The following is a 16108-nucleotide window of genomic DNA, read 5'->3' on the forward strand; positions in this document are numbered from 1 at the left end:
AGGGTCCCCACAGCGTTGGGGCTGTGTACACACTGCTTTGCCTCTAGGCAGGAGGTAGCCAAGTACAGTGGCACCTCATTAGCCTAGAAATTTCCTTTCGAAAGCGGGAGCAGGATCCCAGAAGGGGTACCTGATTGGTGGCAACTTCGGGAGCATCTCAAGCAGTGTTTGGTCCAGTTTCATCTGTGTCCTCCAGGCTTTTGGTCCTAATTCTTTCTGGAGCTGATTGAGGCAGGAGTTCTGCCTGCTGCCAGAAGGTGAATTGAAGAATGTTCCCAGCTCCGGCTAAGGCTGGCTCTCCTCCAAGCCAGACACAGGAGTCTGGAGGAGAGGCAGCACAGAGTACTCTCCAAGGAGGTCAATGAATTTTCATTCCCCACCAGGACCCACAACTCCACCATCTGAGATCACTAGCGCCCCCATCTGACACACCCCCAAAGCAGCTCAATCAGTGTACTTAGGGACTGGCCCTGGTACTTTTGGAGATCTGGGAGAGCCCATGGCCCTGGCATTTTTTTGTAAGAATTAATTTACTTAAAAGGCAGAGTTAGAAACATCTTCTTTCCACTGGTTCACTCACCAAATGGCCACAATGTCCAGGGGCTGGGCCAGGCTGAAGCCAAGAAACTAGAACTCTGCCCAGGACTGCCACATGGGTGGCAGGGTCCAGGTTCCTGGGCCATCTTCCACTGTTTCCCAGGCATGTTAGTAGGGAACTGGATTGTAAGTAGAGCAACCCGCACACAAACCAGTGCCCATATGGGATGTTGGTGTCACAGGGGGCAGCTTAAGCCACTTTGCCACAGCGCTTGTCCTGGCCCTGGCATTTTGAAGTTCCCTCTCCTTGGCATCCCTCAGCCAGTGGCCTACCACAGCTGGTCACGCTGGCTGCTCAGCTGACACGGGATGGGCTCTAGCTCCACGTCTGGGTGGGGAGGTCTTTGATGATGAATGCTCGCTCAAAGCTTTACACACGCGGCCTCACTTGACTCCTCGTCGTTCTTCGAAAGAGAAAGGACACAGAACAGAACGCATTTGTTTGATGTTCCAGTCATGATACTGAGCCAGGAGCTGGAAGAAAGCCATGGATTGGGGTTTCTGCTCCCACGGAGTTTACACTGTGGTTTTCCATTTCGTCTTTCCTTTTTTTTTTTTTTTTTTTTTTTTTTTGAGAGGCGGAGTAAGAGGTCTTCTGTCTGTTGGTTCACTCCCCAAATGGCCCCAAAGTCCAGAGCAGGGCCGATCAGAAGCCAGGAGCTTCTTCCTGGTCTCCCACGTAGTTGTAGGGGCCCAAGCACTGGGGCCATCCTCTGCTTTCCCAGGCCATCAGCAGGGAGCTGGATTGTAAGTGGAATAGCCAGGACTCCAACCGTTGCCCATATGGGAATGCCGGCGCCGCGGGCGCTTAACCTACAACGCCACAGCGCCGGCCCTTATTTCGTTATTATTAATCCATGTAATAGACGAGGAAAGCGAGGCATTGACCTGAAGCCGGCAAAGAGGAAAACAAATACTACCAGCATCCTGCTGAGGGGAGCGCCGAAGCGGGGTTCCATTTCTCGAAGGCTCTCCGTGCGGCCCCTTTCCCTAAGTTCTGAGCTCCAGCAGCCCGCTCGCTGTTGCAAAGCTAAAGAACTGCCACAGCTGCCTGGGAGAGCTGATGAAAAGGTGGCGGGTGACGGACGGACTAGCCGGCAGCGAGCCGGGCACCCGCGGGCTCAGCTCCGAGGCGGGGCCTGGAGGGGGCGGGGCCCGCCCCGCGCGGCAGCCTTGCGTGTGCGCACGCGCAGGGGGGCGCGCCCTCCCTGAGGCACCGCCCACAGCCTGCGGACGTCGCTGGCGCGCGACGTGCTTCGCCGGATAAATGCGGTGGCGCCCCGCGTAAGAGCGCTTGGGTCTTGAGCGCTTGGGCGTTTGGACGTTTGGTGGCGTCGTGGCCGGCGCCTAAGCCAGCCTCTGTTCTTTGCTGTGCGATGGCGGATGAGGGGAAGTCGTACAACGGTCAGTGCTGGATCTCGTGTGTGGAGCGGACGATCTGGGGCCCGGGTGGGCGGCGCCGGCCTAGGCCGCAGCTCGGGGCGAGAGGCCGCGAGGGGTCCGGCGTCCGAGGGGAGCGGCGGCAGCGCGGGGCGGGTGGGGGCAAGGCGGTCCCCGGGGGGCCGGCCGGACTCGAGGTGGGCGCGCGAGTTGACAGGACTCCGGGGCACTGGCGTTGGGAGGACCTGCGGCTCGGAGCGGGCGGCTCGGGTGGGTTGACGGGATTTCCTTTGAACTTTGAGAGTGGCTGGTGCCTGTCAGTTCAGTTTGGCGGCCCGACTCTTCCTTTAATGTGACTCAGTGGGCTGCCCTGGTGCCCTGGTTTTGTTGTTGTTGTTTTTTTTTTTCTTACCGCGTCCAGTCGGCCTTGCCTTCTGGCCTGTGGCTTTGGCTTAATAGTTGAGACCGACACACCAACTGGATGTTTTGGTCCCGACACCCTACCGGCTGTGAGTCCATTATAGTGGTTTGGAGGGCCCGGCAGCCGAGTTTTGAAACCTGGGTTGTCTACAGCAAGCTGGAGGGAGTTAAACTCTCAGGCCTCTTTCCCAAACCCCTTAGTGTGGAAAGTAACTACCTGTTTCCTCTGTGTGTGTGTAAGAGAGAAGAGAGACTGTGTGTGTATGAGACAGACAGACCGTGAGATCATTACATACCAGGTGCTGGTAGCACAGTGCCCGGCACAGGAGAGTGCCTTCAGTGAGTGTTCACCGTACCCTCTGTTCATGTATTCTGCTTGGCCGGGGTTATCTGTTGGGGCTCATTATTTACAGAGTACCGGGCACTAGGTAGATGCGTTTTTCTTTGGAAGTCATGGACCATTTTTAAAGGAGCCGTTCCTACGGAGTTAGTAGGTTATGTTTATCTAGAGAGCATCTGGGGACCTTTCATTGAGCAGCCTAGGGTGGGGCTGCTTCTCTGGTGCCTGAGTCCAGGCCCGGTCTCCTGAGCTTTTAAAGGGCTTTTCTGGCCAAGGAAACGGAGCATCTCAGAACTTTCAGAGTGGCAGTTTAAGAACGTGGAGTTATTTTAGAGAGCCCTTTCAGTTGATCCTGTTGTAACTTTCATTCAAGCGGTATAGGTACATAACTGAGTGGCAGAATTCAGGTGGTTTTCAGGAGTCTGACTTGTGGGCAGTTACACTTTTGGGTTGGCCACACTTCTCCATTCTGGTTCTCTTCTCTGTAGTTCTGGTTTCTGCTTCGTTTTTCAAAAGCCCTGCACAGTCTCCCAATAACTTTTCCCTGATGATGTCATCCACGGTTTTCTGGAGGTGGCCCCTGTGGTTCTTATGTTCTCTCCCAACAGTGAGGCACTGTGATTGCCATATGGAGGTGCTGGGAGCAGTGGTGTTAATAATTCGTGTGCCTGTTTCTAACCGTAGAGTACGATGACCGTGTTAGTTTCCCTCAAAGAAGAAAGAAAGGCCGGGGTCCTTTCCGGTGGAAGTATGGTGAGAGTAACCGTCGCTCTGGAAGAGGTGGTTCTGGTATCCGGTCTTCCCGGCTTGAGGAGGATGATGGAGATGTAGCAATGAGTGACGCCCAGGATGGTCCCCGAGTACGATAGTAAGTGACCAGTTCGTCTGGGTTATATTAGTGACCCCCTAGATTATATAGCCCTCTTAGTGGCCATGTCATTTCTCTTCCCACCTGGAAGAATAAGAAATGCCAGGACCAGTTTAAATGGTCCTGTACAGTGCGGGGACAGTCTTTGAGAAAACTTTGGTAGCACATATGGACATTTTGCTCTGCCTCCTCACAGCACCCCCTATGCTGCCCGACCCAACCGCCGGGGCGACACTTGGCATGGTCGAGAGCGTATTCATGTTACTGTGCGGAGAGACAGAGCTCCTTTAGAGCGAGGAGGGGCCGGCACCAGCCAGGATGGGACCTCCAAAAACTGGTTCAAGATTACGGTGAGTACTGTGGGAAACAAAGCGGTACAGGGACAGGGGGACCTTGCTCAGAGTACAGGTGTTTGTTATTCCACAAAAATCTGTTTTCTTGGCCCTTTACTGCACAATCAGGTGTCCTTCCTTTCTCTCTCTCTCTTTTTAAATATTTTATTTTATTTATTTGAAAGAGTTACAGAGAGAGGTAGAGACAGAGAGAGAGGTCTTCCATCCGTTGGTTCACTCTCCAGATGGCCACAACGGCCGGAGCTGCGCCGATCGGAAGCCAGGAACTTCCTCCAGGTCTCCCACTCGGCTACAGTGGCCCAAGGACTTGGACCATCTTCTGCTTCCCCAGGCCATATCAGAGAGCTGGATCAGAAGAGGAGCAGCAGGGACTAGGACTGGTACCCATATGGGATGCCAGCGCTTCAGGCCAGGGCTTTAACCTGCTGCGCCATAGCGCCAGCCCCCATCCTTTCTCTTAAGGGTCAGTATCTTAGAACACTTTAGAACAGGTTCAGAGAAGGCAAGGCAGGGAGTAGGTAGAATGGGACAGAAGGGAGATGTAACTGTAGTCAGAAGGCAGAGGAGCTCCTCTGGATGTCTCCAATTGGCTGAGGCTGAATATGGGGTTTGGACTCCCTGAAGTTCTGAGGGTACAGACAGGCACAGTATAGGTACTATCTTAAAACTGGCCGGCGCCGCGGCTCACTAGGCTAATCCTCCGCCTAGCGGCGCCGGCACACCGGGTTCTAGTCCCGGTCAGGGCGCCGGATTCTGTCCCGGTTGCCCCTCTTCTAGGCCAGCTCTCTGCTGTGGCCAGGGAGTGCAGTGGAGGATGGCCCAAGTGCTTGGGCCCTGCACCCCATGGGAGACCAGGAAAAGCACCTGGCTCCTGGCTCCTGCCATCGGATCAGCACGGTGCGCCGGCCGCGGCGGCCATTGGAGGGTGAACCAACGGCAAAGGAAGACCTTTCTCTCTGTCTCTCTCTCTCTCACTGTCCACTCTGCCTGTCAAAAAAAAAAAAAATCTTAAAACTTAGATCAAGCAACTTATTGTTTTGAAGAATAAGAAGTGTGTAAGTAGACAGAAAAGAGGTTAAGGAATCCATATGTCTCAAGTGAAAACCCTATGATTGGTTCTTTTCTTTAGAAAAACTTTTTTTTTTAAAGATTTATTTTTTTTTTAAGATTTATTTTAGTTATTTGAAAGACAGAGTTACAGAGAGAGGTAGAGACAGAGAGGTTCTTCTGTCTGCTGGTTCACTCCCCAGATGGCCGCAATAGCCGGAGCTATGCCATTCGGAAGCCAGGAGCTTCTTCCTGGTCTCCCACATGGGTTCAGGGGCTCAAGCACTTTGGCCGTCTTCCACTGCTTTCCCAGGCCATAGCAGAGAGCTGGATCGGAAGTGGGAGCAGCCGGGACTAGAACTAGTGCCCCTATGGGATGCCGGCGCCTCAGGCCAGGGCTTTAACTAAACGCTGTGCCACAGTGCCGGCGCCCCCACCTTTTTTTTTTTTTTTTTTTTTTTTTTTTTTTTTTTTTTGGACAGGCAGAGTGGACAGTGAGAGAGAGAGACAGAGAGAAAGGTCTTCCTTTGCCGTTGGTTCACCCTCCAATGGCCGCCGCGGCCGGCGCGCTGCGGCCGGCGCACCGCGCTGATCCGATGGCAGGAGCCAGGAGCCAGGTGCTTTTCCTGGTCTCCCATGGGGTGCAGGGCCCAAGCACCTGGGCCATCCTCCGCTGCACTCCCTGGCCACAGCAGAGGGCTGGCCTGGAAGAGGGGCAACCGGGACAGAATCCGGCACCCCGACCGGGACTAGAACCCGGTGTGCCGGCGCCGCTAGGCGGAGGATTAGCCTAGTGAGCCGCAGCGCCGGCCTTTTTTTTTTTTTTTTTTTTTTTTTTAATTCAAAGGCAGATTTACAGAGAAGCAGAGAAAGAGAGAGAGGTCTTCCATCCACTGGTTCACTCTCCAAATGGCCGCAATGGCTGGAGTTGTGCCTATCTAAAGCTAGGAGCCAGGAGCTTCTTCCGGGTCTCCCATGTGGTTGTAGGGGCCCAAGGACTTGGGCCATCTTCTACTGCTTTCCCAGGTCATAGCAGAGAGCCGAATTGGAAGTGGAGCAGCCAGGACTTGAACCGGCACCCTTATGGGATGCTGGCACTGCAGGCTGTGGCTTTACCCACTACACCGTGCCAGCCCCTAAAAAAACTTTTAAGGTTTGGCAGAAAGTACATAAGGAATGCCATATGGGGTGTGCTGTTCAGTCTTAGTTGTATAGAATTTCCATCTTTTCTCCTTTTCTCATTTCTAGATTCCTCATGGCAGAAAGTATGACAAGTCATGGCTCCTGAACATGATTCAGAGCAAGTGCAGTGTCCCATTCACTCCCATTGAGGTAAAGCAGGGCTTGAGTGGCCAACTAGCTGGGCACCACGGAGGGCAGAGGGGTCATCTGGACAAGGGGTTCTGGTCTTTGAGATTAAGTAATGCTCTTGTCTCTTCTTACAGTTTCACTATGAGAACACACGGGCTCAGTTTTTTGTCGAGGATGCCAGTACTGCCTCTGCGTTGAAGGCGATCAACTATAAAATTCTGGATAGGGAGAACAAGAGGGTATGTTAAAGAGCTTGGTTGGACTGGAGGTGGGGATTGGTCCTTGGGCTGTTTTCCCTGGCGTTTACTCTGCCCTTTGTCCTCCCTCCAGATATCCATCTTCATCAACTCCTCTACCCCACCCCTCACTGTGCAGAGTGAACTGAAGCCAGAACAAGTAGAGCAGCTGAAGGTAGGGCTGGCTCAGGTTACGTGTGCTTGCAGCCCAGTCTTCCCACTTCGCATGCCCCAGCCCCATACCCACCGTCCCTGTGATGGCCGAACTCTTCCCTGGTTCCTCTGTAGGTGATCATGAGCAAACGCTATGACGGCTCTCAGCAAGCACTGGATCTCAAGGGCCTGCGTTCAGACCCAGGTACGGCTGGCAGCAGTAACTCAGACAGGTCACGTAAGGGGGCTCTGTCAGGGAGGGAATGTTGAAGAATGATTAGTGCTGCCGCTGGCCTGGGCAAGTCCTCTCAGATTTTTCTTGCTTTCTTTTCTGCTTCCTGAAGATTTGTTGGCCCAGAATATCGATGTTGTACTGAATCGTAGAAGCTGTATGGCAGCTGCCTTGCGAATCATTGAAGAGAATATTCCAGAGGTGAGGCCTTTGGACCAGTATCAGGCGTGGGAAGCAGCGAGGGATCGATGGCATGGGGTCAGCGACAGACTTGCCTCTGATCTACTCACTAGCAGCACTAAACTCTTTTCTCCCTTATAGCTCTTGTCCTTGAATTTGAGTGACAATAGGCTGTTCAGACTGGATGACATGTCCACCTTGGTACAGAAGGCACCCAACCTAAAGATCCTAAACCTCTCCGGGAATGAAGTAAGAATTGACGGGCTGGCTGTGCTTTTGATGGGGTGGCCAGAGGACATAGTGGGCTTGCCCGGTGATGGCGACAGGCAAGAGATGAGAGTCGGGATGGGAGGTGTGAAGTCCAACTGATGTCTCACCAGGTTCTCTCCTCCCTCTTTTCCCATCTTTTGCAGTTGAAGTCTGAGCGAGAATTAGACAAGATAAAAGGGCTGAAGCTAGAAGAGCTGTGGCTTGATGGAAATCCCTTGTGTGACACCTTCCGAGACCAGTCCACCTACATCAGGTCAGTTGTGGCCTCTGTCTTCCCTCCTGGGGACCTTCACCCCCTGGGAGGCTGAGCTAATGCACCCTGACCAGTGCCCGTCTGCAGGAGATGTGCAGCCCTGAGCTGGAACCACCTGTCCTTTGGGAGGATCACGTGCTCCTCTCTCGTCTGTCCATGTCTCCCAGCCTTGCCCTGAGATCCCCTGTCCTTTGCTTTTCACCTGACCGCCTGTTTGCTGGTTCTTTGGCCTTTCTCCTTCCTCCCTGAACGCAGCCTTTTCTGGAACTTGCCCACCCTATTGTTCCAGGAAGGACATTTCCCCTTTGTGCTCTGACTAGGAGATGTCTCTTATGTGCCCCATAAATGGGGTTGCCTTGGGCCTAGAGCCTGGTGTCCTTGGGCTGAGAAAGCCCTCCCCACTTGGAACTTCCTGCTAAGACAACTTTCTCTTCCTTTGTCCTGTGATGGCCCCTCTTGCCTTTGTGCCAAGAGGGACCCTTTCTCATAATCCAGTTGCCTAAGGCTGTTGCCTGGGCTTTCCGGCACATGCTGAGGTTGAGGCCTCATGGGGGCTGGTGCCCTGCAATCTCTCTGCCTGGTGCTGTGAGCTGGGCCCTCCCTGGAGAAGAAACCTGGGTTCCCCAAGACATGTGACCAGAGCTGTGGTCTCGCCAGCAGGCGTGGGAATCCCAAGGAAGGTGCTGGGCGTGGAGGCCACGGGGGCATAGGCTACCAAGGAGACAGAGAACTGACCCTGTCAGGGGCACTGCCCCGCTCTCACTCGCACACCTCACGTCACCCTGCTTGGCCCCGGAGGATGGCTGGTTAGCCAGAGACGGGTAAGATTCCTCTGGGAAGGAACAACCTAAGACAGGCACAGTCGCAGAGGGGCCATCAGGAGAGAACTTGGGGGCCAACAGAGGTGGGGCACAGACCCTCACCCCCCCAACTTTGCAGGGGTATGAACCCTCACCCCTTCTGAGGGCTGTCTCCTGCCCCCGTGGCTGCTTTGCTTCCCACGCCTACCCAGCTCAGATCGGGACCCAGGTGGCAGATAGAGACCTGGCCAATAGCAACTGCCCGCTCACCACAGCAAAGATTTCTTCCCCATTTCTGCCTTGGACCACAGGGAAAGGGCAGCTAAAGGAAAAGGCTGTATCCAGGTGTCTTCCTCTCCTATCCTCTTTGATGGAAATGCCTCCTTGCTTTGTCGCTCTTTTGTTTTTCTTGGCTTTCTCTTGCCTTTTCCTCCCTACTTCCCATTGCCTCCTCTGTCTCTCACTTGTCCCATCCCATTCTCCCTTTTTGCTTCCTCTTCTTTTCCTGTCTTTTTCTGTTACCTCCCCTCCCCATGAGCCCCGCCTTGCTCATCTCCCTGCCCCAACATCCTGTGCCATCCTGTGGTGTGCTCTGGTCTTGGCCAAGGCCAGACCTGGCAGAACTGATGGATACCTGGTGAGGCAGCGGAGCCCCTGGGCTCCCACCCCATTCCCTTCTCCCTGGGCTGCACAGGTGAGTAGGTGGAAGGTAAGGGGGGCAGGGAGGGGAAGGATGGCCTGGGCTTAAAGCCTGGGCTGAGAGTGCTACTCTTGTGGCACTTGGGGTTAGGCAGAGAGAAATGTGACAGCCTTCAAGGCAGTCCATGTCTGGGAGCCCTGGGTCAGGTGGGGAGTGTGGGCCATTTTTTCTCTGAGCACAGGCTGGGGAGGAGTGGGGGGATGAGCAGGATGGTATGGGCTACCCTTGGGCCCTGGTGTATTTGCTCCTATAGCAGCCCAGGAGGCACGGTGGCCCTGAAGCATCACTCACTTCTGTCCCATTCTTGACAGCGCCATTCGTGAACGATTCCCCAAGTTGTTACGCCTGGTAAGTTGACAGCTGTTTTCATTTTCTTCTAAAGAGTATAATATCTCCCACTCCCTCTGACAAAAGCTATAATCCTGCTTCCCAGGAAATGCTGCTAGGCAAAAGTTGCATATGTCAGGGTTCATGGACACTTTTCATACTTCTTTCACACTTCTTGCCTGTCATTTGTAGCTCTTCCATCTAGGTAAGCGTGTAGCCATTTTTCCTCTGGTGTATACTCACCTTTCACTTTATCTGCATAGGATGGCCATGAGTTACCCCCACCAATTGCCTTTGATGTTGAAGCCCCAACACTGTTGCCACCCTGCAAGGTGAGAACGGGGACATAGCTAGAATGTGGGGGTGGGGGTACTGGTTCCATGGTCCTAATATCTGTTTGATTCCAGGGAAGCTATTTTGGAACAGAAAACCTGAAGAGTCTGGTCCTGCACTTCTTGCAGCAGTAAGTATCCCAGGGCCCCAAGGCTGCAGAGGGGTTTGGCTGTCCAAAGCCCGGTTCATTCTTGGGAGCTGCTAAGTCCCTCTGTGGCTGCAGAGCTTAGAGTTTCCCTTTTTCTTTTTTTCCTCCCACAGGTATTATGCAATTTATGACTCTGGAGACCGACAGGGGCTCCTGGATGCCTATCATGATGGGGCCTGCTGTTCCCTGAGCATTCCTTTCATCCCCCAGAACCCCGGCCGGTGAGTTCACGTCCCAGAACCTGCCCAAGCCTTCAGGGTTTCCCAGCAGGAAGGGACCAGCTCTGCTAGCAACCAGTGTTCGGACCAATGCCTCTTTTTCCACTAGAAGCAGCTTGGCAGAGTACTTCAAGGATAGCAGAAATGTGAAGAAGCTTAAAGACCCTAGTAAGTGTATGATGTGAGCAAAACAGGATGGGAGGGAATCGGAGCACTTAGGATGGTTTGGCAGCCCCAACTCCCTTCCTCCTCCACCTCCAGCACTGCGGTTCCGATTGCTGAAGCACACACGTCTCAACGTGGTTGCCTTCCTCAATGAGTTGCCCAAAACTCAGCATGACGTCAATTCCTTTGTAGTAGACATAAGCGCCCAGACCGTAAGTGCCTATTTCTTTCCTGATAGACGCCTTAAATTGGGGGTGAGGGTGGAGGGAAGCATTTAAGAGGCAAAGGGGCTCAGGTCCTACCAAGAAGCCTCCAGTGTCCCTAATGCTTCTTTTTCAGAATACATTGCTGTGTTTTTCTGTCAACGGTGTCTTTAAGGAAGGTGAGAATTTGGGGGGGTCCTGAGGTTATAGCATGGTCCCTCCTCCATCCAGAATCTTCTTCAGCACTCTTAGTTTCTCAGCTACCTTCTGTCCCCTTTTCTTTCCTGATCTCCTCCCATTCTGCCACCAAGCCATTGTGCTTGGGCCTGCCTTCTCCACCTATCTTGTCTGCAGTATAGGAAAAGCCTGGGATAGATTAGGAGGACACAGACTTTGGAGTCAGAAAGGTCTGGTTTTCCATCTCAATCTTGATTCTGTGCATCTGTGTGCAAGTTATTATCTCTGAGCTTCATCAGCATCTTCCTTTGTATTCTGAGATGGAGTTGGTAACAGCCAGGTCTTAATGGTGCCATAGGAAGTAAATGAAGTGACTTTTAAAGTACTTTACCCCTGGCACAATACACAAGTGCTCTGTCAGTGGGTTAGTAGTTGTTAGTATTATTATCCTTTCTGACCTCTGACCCTTTGCCCCCCCTACACTCCCCTGCACATGACATAGTTATCCCAGTGTGGCCCACGCGGGGTTCTTTATAACATAGAAGACAGAGAGCTGAGAAGCTATTTCTAAACATAAAGCACAAGTGCCTCTAAAAGGTGGTTGCCGCTCTCTTTGCAGTGGATGGAAAGTCCCGGGATTCTTTGCGAGCCTTTACTCGGACATTCATTGCCGTTCCTGCCAGCAATTCAGGGTAAGTTCCCGGTTTACCAGGTTGGGTACCAATCCCAGTTCATGGCCAGCAGCATGGTAATTGGAGGGTAGAATCAGTCCTCAGGATGTTTTCAGAATCTGAAAGGCAGTGGCAGATCACAGGAAGTGGCTCCCATCCTGGTTAAGGGCTTGGCTCTGGAGTCGGACTGTCTGGGTTTTCATCTTGAGTTTACTACTGGCCATGGACCAGTTTCTTCATCTGAAAATATTATAATAATATTCACTTCCTAAGTTTACTGTGAAGACAGATAAAATACACAGGGGCTCACAGCTGTCTGTGGTCAGATGAGAAACTATGAGTTCAATGTGTTTGGCAGAACATCCTTCCAAACACAAAGCCCAGAGGACAAACTATGCAAATGGTAAAAGGCAGCAGCTAACAGTGGGAAGGGGACTTCGTAGGGTCGCTGAGAAAAGGAGTGATGTTTGGAGATGAGGTTCTTTGACCTGCTGTTGAAGGTGTTTCTTGTCCCCCAGGCTGTGTATTGTAAATGACGAGCTATTTGTGCGGAACGCGAGCGCTGAAGAGATCCAGAGAGCCTTCGCCATGCCGGCCCCCACACCTTCCTCCAGCCCCGTGCCCACCCTCTCCCCGGAGCAGCAGGAAATGTTGCAGGCGTTCTCTACTCAGTCTGGCATGAACCTTGAGTGGTCTCAGAAGTGAGTGCTGAGCAAGTGTAGGAATAGGGGTAAACTGAGGTAGGGCTGGTAATGATTGAGGATTGCTCTATTGGTTTATAAAAATCTGCCCTCAGGCCAGCATTGTGACACAGCTTGTGGTGCCTGCATCCCATATCGGAATCCCAGTTTGAGTCCCAGCTGCCCTGCTTGCAAACTGACCTCCAAATGTGCCTGGGAAACCAGTAGATAGATGATTGGCCCAAGTGTTTGGGCCCCTGCCATCCATATGGGATCGCGATGGAGGTCCTGGCTGTATAGAAAATCTATAGTTACAATCCATACTAGGGATTCTGAAGTGGTAGGTAGTGGTCAGGGTGACTGCATTTTGGTCCTCATGGAGCCACCTGTTCTTCCTCCACTCCAGGTGCCTTCAGGACAACAACTGGGACTACACCAGATCTGCCCAGGCCTTCACTCATCTCAAGGTAAGGTTTGGGAATACAGTGGCAAATAAGAGGACGCTCTGGCCTTTCAACGTGGTCAAGTAAGCTGGGCACGGGTGGCATGGCCTTGGCTCTGCTGACCTTTCATTTTTCTCCAGGCCAAAGGTGAGATCCCAGAAGTGGCATTCATGAAGTGATCCGGTGTCATGTCCCAGAAGCCCCCTGTAAATAGCCTCTGGATACTGTCCGGTTGTCATCCGTCTTTGTCTCCTCCTGTCCGGCCGGAGGCCACCCTGTGACTGTGACCGAGGAGGGAGGGCTGCTGAATCCCTCTCCTCACCCGCCTTCTGGAAGACTTCCGGAAGATTGAGCCTCACTGGTGCCAGGAAGCCAAAGCGTACTTTATAGAACTGACACTAAACTACCCGAAGGACTTAGGTGCTTTGTGTACTTAACCCCAGGATCCTCCGTACTTTTTAAGATAAAGAGTGACAGTTGTATTTTGTGTCCTGCGTGCGGGATTGTTTGGCTTCTGCCTAGAGGGGGCTCCCACGGCTGTGAATTTCCAGGGCTGGAGGCGGGCTTACGGCAGGAAGTCCCGCCCCGGAAGTGGGCCGGCACAGACCATGGCGGCGCCCTGCTCGCGGTGTGTCTTTGGGCTTCTCCGTGCGCAGCCGCCTGTGTTCCTGCATCGGTCCCTGTACAGTGCGACCCCACCGCGGGACGTGCTCCTCTTCCAGCATGAACGGGGCCGCTTCTTCACTATCCTCGGGCTGTTCTGTGCGGGCCAGGGCGTCTTCTGGGCTTCCCTGAGCGTGGCCGTCTTTTCCCGACCCCCAGTCCCAGCGCAGCCTCGGGATGCAGCTCCTAGCCGCTGGGACCTGCGTTCCGCCCTCTGGCGGTATGGGCTCGCCGTCGGCTGTGGCGCCATCGGTAAGTCTGGCTTCCCACCACGTTGCACGACCCTCTCTGCTCAGCAGGGAACTCAGCCTTCCCGGATGGGCTGGAGAGGCAGAGGTCTCCCCTAGAGCACCCTCTGCACCCATCTCCCTTCTAAAACGGGGATGGACGTCTACTCAGGTGTTGACAGAATAACTAAGCCGAGGTCCGTGAACGTCATCACAATGCTTTTATTCAGGAGGCACCGGAAGGACTGGTGCTCGGCCTTCCAGTGAAAACCGCTCACCCCAGTCTTTGCTGTTCCCACAGGAACCCTGGTGCTTGCTGCCGGTCTTCTTTTCTCTCTCCGGTCTGTGCGTTCAGTGATGCTTCGGGCTGGAGGGCAGCAGGTGACACTCACCACTCATGCCCCCTTTGGCTGGGGGGCCCACATCACTGTCCCCTTGAACCAGGTCTCCTGCATGGCCCACCGGGGTGAAGTCCCTGCTGTGTTACCTCTGAAGGTCAAAGGCAGGCGCTTCTACTTCCTCCTGGACAAGGCTGGACACTTCCCCAACACTCAGCTCTTTGACAACACTGTGGGTGCCTACCGGAGCTTGTAAAGAAACTTTAGGTCACTCACCCCTCCCAGAGGGGAATAAAAAGAAATCTTTGAGATGGAGTGACACCAGGTGTGTGCAAATGTGCCCAAGATTCACTGACAGCAAACAAAGGGGAGGAGTCATCCAAAGACAACTCCCTGGTCCCTGTTTCAAGCCTCCCTCCCAGCTACTTGCTTAACATCAAGAATTTTATACCAGATGAAGAAAGTCATATAATATTTTGGTACAAAAACAGCTGTAAGAACGTGGTTGGGGAGGGGCAGTCTGTAGGCTCCCGATATAAATAGGACCACGCAAGGGGCAAGAGGATTGCAGGCACTTGGGCACGGCGTCTTTGGCTGTAGGAGGTGTTCTTCAGTTACTCTTCAGGAATGGAAAGGGCGTGGCCCAACCAGAGCATCTGTCTCAGTGCTCCACTCAGGGTCACCCCTTTCCAGAGGCCGGTATGGGGCGGCTTCAGACTTGCACTGCACGACCTGGAGCACCAAGACCACACACCACAAGACCAGATTCACCCAGGAAGACGTCTGTGGGAGACAGGAGAGGATGAGCAGTCGCTGCAGATCCAGCCTTTCCCACCCACATACCACCCTTAGCTGTTCAGTGTCACACTGACAGCTCCTCAGCTCTCTTCAGGTGCTCACTGGTAGGCCAAGCTACTCATAGTATGCTGAGTGCAAACACCCTTGCAGCTACAGTACTCGTATGAGTATCTGGGCATGTCCGTGAGTCTCACTTCAGCGTTGTGTAGGTTGGAGTAAAACTGCAGAGCGGTTCCAGGGGGTGTCCACGGGATTTTCTGGGCTCCAGAGCAGCTGTGAGAAAAGGATGAACGCTAAGCACAGCTGTGCCCAGGTGCCCTAGGATTAGCGACTGATGAGGGAAGGTAGCCCCGGCCAGACATCCCGCCCTTGCCCGTTACCTAATTGTTTTGTTCAGGGAGCTGATGGAGTTGCAGAGAGAGTTGGTGCCAAAGCGAAGGACACAGGCAGACACTAAGATGAGGAAGACGGCAACAGCTGAGACGGCCAGTGCAACGCGGAGCCCTAGAGGACCCCTATCCGAGAGAGAACAGGCTTGTAGTGAGCAGGAACTCGCCCCCACCGTAGCCCCTGGCCCTCAAGGTGGGACAGTCACCTGCTGGAGTCCTCGATGCAGCTGCTGTAGACCCAGAAGAGCAGGAGCAGGAGGCAGTAGAGAGCCAGGAGGCCCGAGGCCCCAGCCACAAAGTAGCAGAGGGATGGGGCTGAGGGGCGGGCTAGGGCCAGGGAGGAGCCATTCAGGGCGGCCACACCGTACAGGGGACACCTGCCACTGAAGGAGCCCTGCGGAGAGAAGCTGCTTAGGGTGAGGTTAGGCCAGGGCCCCTCGAGGAAGTCACCTGTGCTGTGTGGGTTCCTGTTCCTGGGGCGGGGAGGCTGAGGAGCCCTGCCTGCCCTGGCTGGCCAACAGGATCGGGAAACGGGCGGTGCCTGCGGAGCACTATGGGCTGCAGATCCCGGTTTCCCTTCTGTGAAGGAATCCTAGTGCACCCATCTCCGGTGCTGTCTCTGGTCAGTAAACAGGCACACTGGTGCCCACCTTCTAGGGGTTAAGTTCGCCCGCGTTATCGCTCGCTTCTGCTGCTGCCTCCGTTCCACATCCCCACTTCGTCACAGTGATGCAATCGTGGCTGTTTCTTCATCTCCGCTACACTACGCTTTACTTCTCGGCAGAGCCCACACAACACAAACAGCTCGCGCGGGGCCTGAGCAGAGTGGCGCAGCGGGAGCCACTAGGCCCCATCCGGTCCAGTAATGCGCTCCCGCGGTTCAGGGAGCGACTCCGAGGCAGGACCCAGCCGGCGGACGTCGCAGGCCAGCGCGCACCGGGCCGCCAAGCCCCCGAGCCTTCCCGTCCCAACGCCAACGCGGGTCCCATCCCGCAACCGCACCTGGGTCCGGGTTAGCGCCGCGGCCGCCACCGCCCCGCACAGGAAGGCGGCAGCGAAGAGCACGAGCTCGACGCGCTGCAGACACCGCAGCGCCATGGCGCCCCAGCCACCAGCGAGCGCCGCCGCGGGAACCAACCGCCCAAGCCCCGCCCCATCCGGCGCGACCCACGAGCGCGGAGACGTCAC

The 16108-nt window shown here is 54.3% G+C and overlaps 3 protein-coding genes across 7 annotated transcripts; 2 read left to right on the plus strand and 1 right to left on the minus strand.

Moving 5' to 3' along the window:
- The first annotated feature begins 1795 nt into the window (after positions 1 to 1795).
- On the plus strand, positions 1796 to 12987 carry NXF1 (nuclear RNA export factor 1). 2 transcript variants are annotated; one of them, XM_017350545.3, is made up of 21 exons: positions 1796 to 2001; positions 3422 to 3605; positions 3802 to 3955; positions 6254 to 6337; positions 6451 to 6555; positions 6647 to 6727; positions 6841 to 6910; positions 7050 to 7138; positions 7259 to 7366; positions 7531 to 7640; positions 9452 to 9488; positions 9731 to 9799; positions 9875 to 9930; positions 10062 to 10169; positions 10279 to 10334; positions 10428 to 10543; positions 10671 to 10713; positions 11331 to 11403; positions 11901 to 12083; positions 12469 to 12529; positions 12646 to 12987. In XM_017350545.3, exons 1-21 carry the CDS (start codon positions 1974 to 1976, stop codon positions 12682 to 12684), a joined length of 1854 nt encoding a protein of 617 aa, XP_017206034.1. In that variant the 5' UTR covers positions 1796 to 1973; the 3' UTR covers positions 12685 to 12987. The 2 variants fall into 2 exon arrangements, with proteins under 2 accessions (XP_017206034.1, XP_002721042.1); XM_002720996.5 differs by having other exon boundaries at positions 1797 to 2001; positions 10276 to 10334.
- On the plus strand, positions 12707 to 14054 carry TMEM223 (transmembrane protein 223). Its single transcript, XM_002721040.5, has 2 exons — positions 12707 to 13420; positions 13697 to 14054. The coding sequence occupies exons 1-2, from the start codon at positions 13114 to 13116 to the stop codon at positions 13987 to 13989; spliced, it is 600 nt and encodes a 199-aa protein (XP_002721086.2). The 5' UTR covers positions 12707 to 13113; the 3' UTR covers positions 13990 to 14054.
- Positions 13594 to 16102, minus strand: TMEM179B (transmembrane protein 179B). 4 transcript variants are annotated; one of them, XR_011386822.1, is made up of 6 exons: positions 15923 to 16102; positions 15127 to 15314; positions 14912 to 15046; positions 14634 to 14804; positions 13883 to 14516; positions 13594 to 13762 (listed from the first exon to the last, which is right to left on the minus strand). XR_011386822.1 is itself a non-coding variant. In XM_017350555.3 (5 exons), the coding sequence occupies exons 1-5, from the start codon at positions 16016 to 16018 to the stop codon at positions 14501 to 14503; spliced, it is 606 nt and encodes a 201-aa protein (XP_017206044.2). In that variant the 5' UTR covers positions 16019 to 16102; the 3' UTR covers positions 13594 to 14500. The 4 variants fall into 4 exon arrangements, 2 of the variants coding, with proteins under 2 accessions (XP_017206044.2, XP_002721087.2); XR_007914313.2 differs by having other exon boundaries at positions 14726 to 14804; positions 15923 to 16092; XM_017350555.3 differs by having other exon boundaries at positions 13594 to 14516.
- Positions 16103 to 16108: the final 6 nt, after the last annotated feature.

Source organism: Oryctolagus cuniculus, chromosome 1 (assembly GCF_964237555.1).
Source record: "Oryctolagus cuniculus chromosome 1, mOryCun1.1, whole genome shotgun sequence".
NCBI classification, from domain to species: Eukaryota; Metazoa; Chordata; class Mammalia; order Lagomorpha; family Leporidae; genus Oryctolagus; species Oryctolagus cuniculus.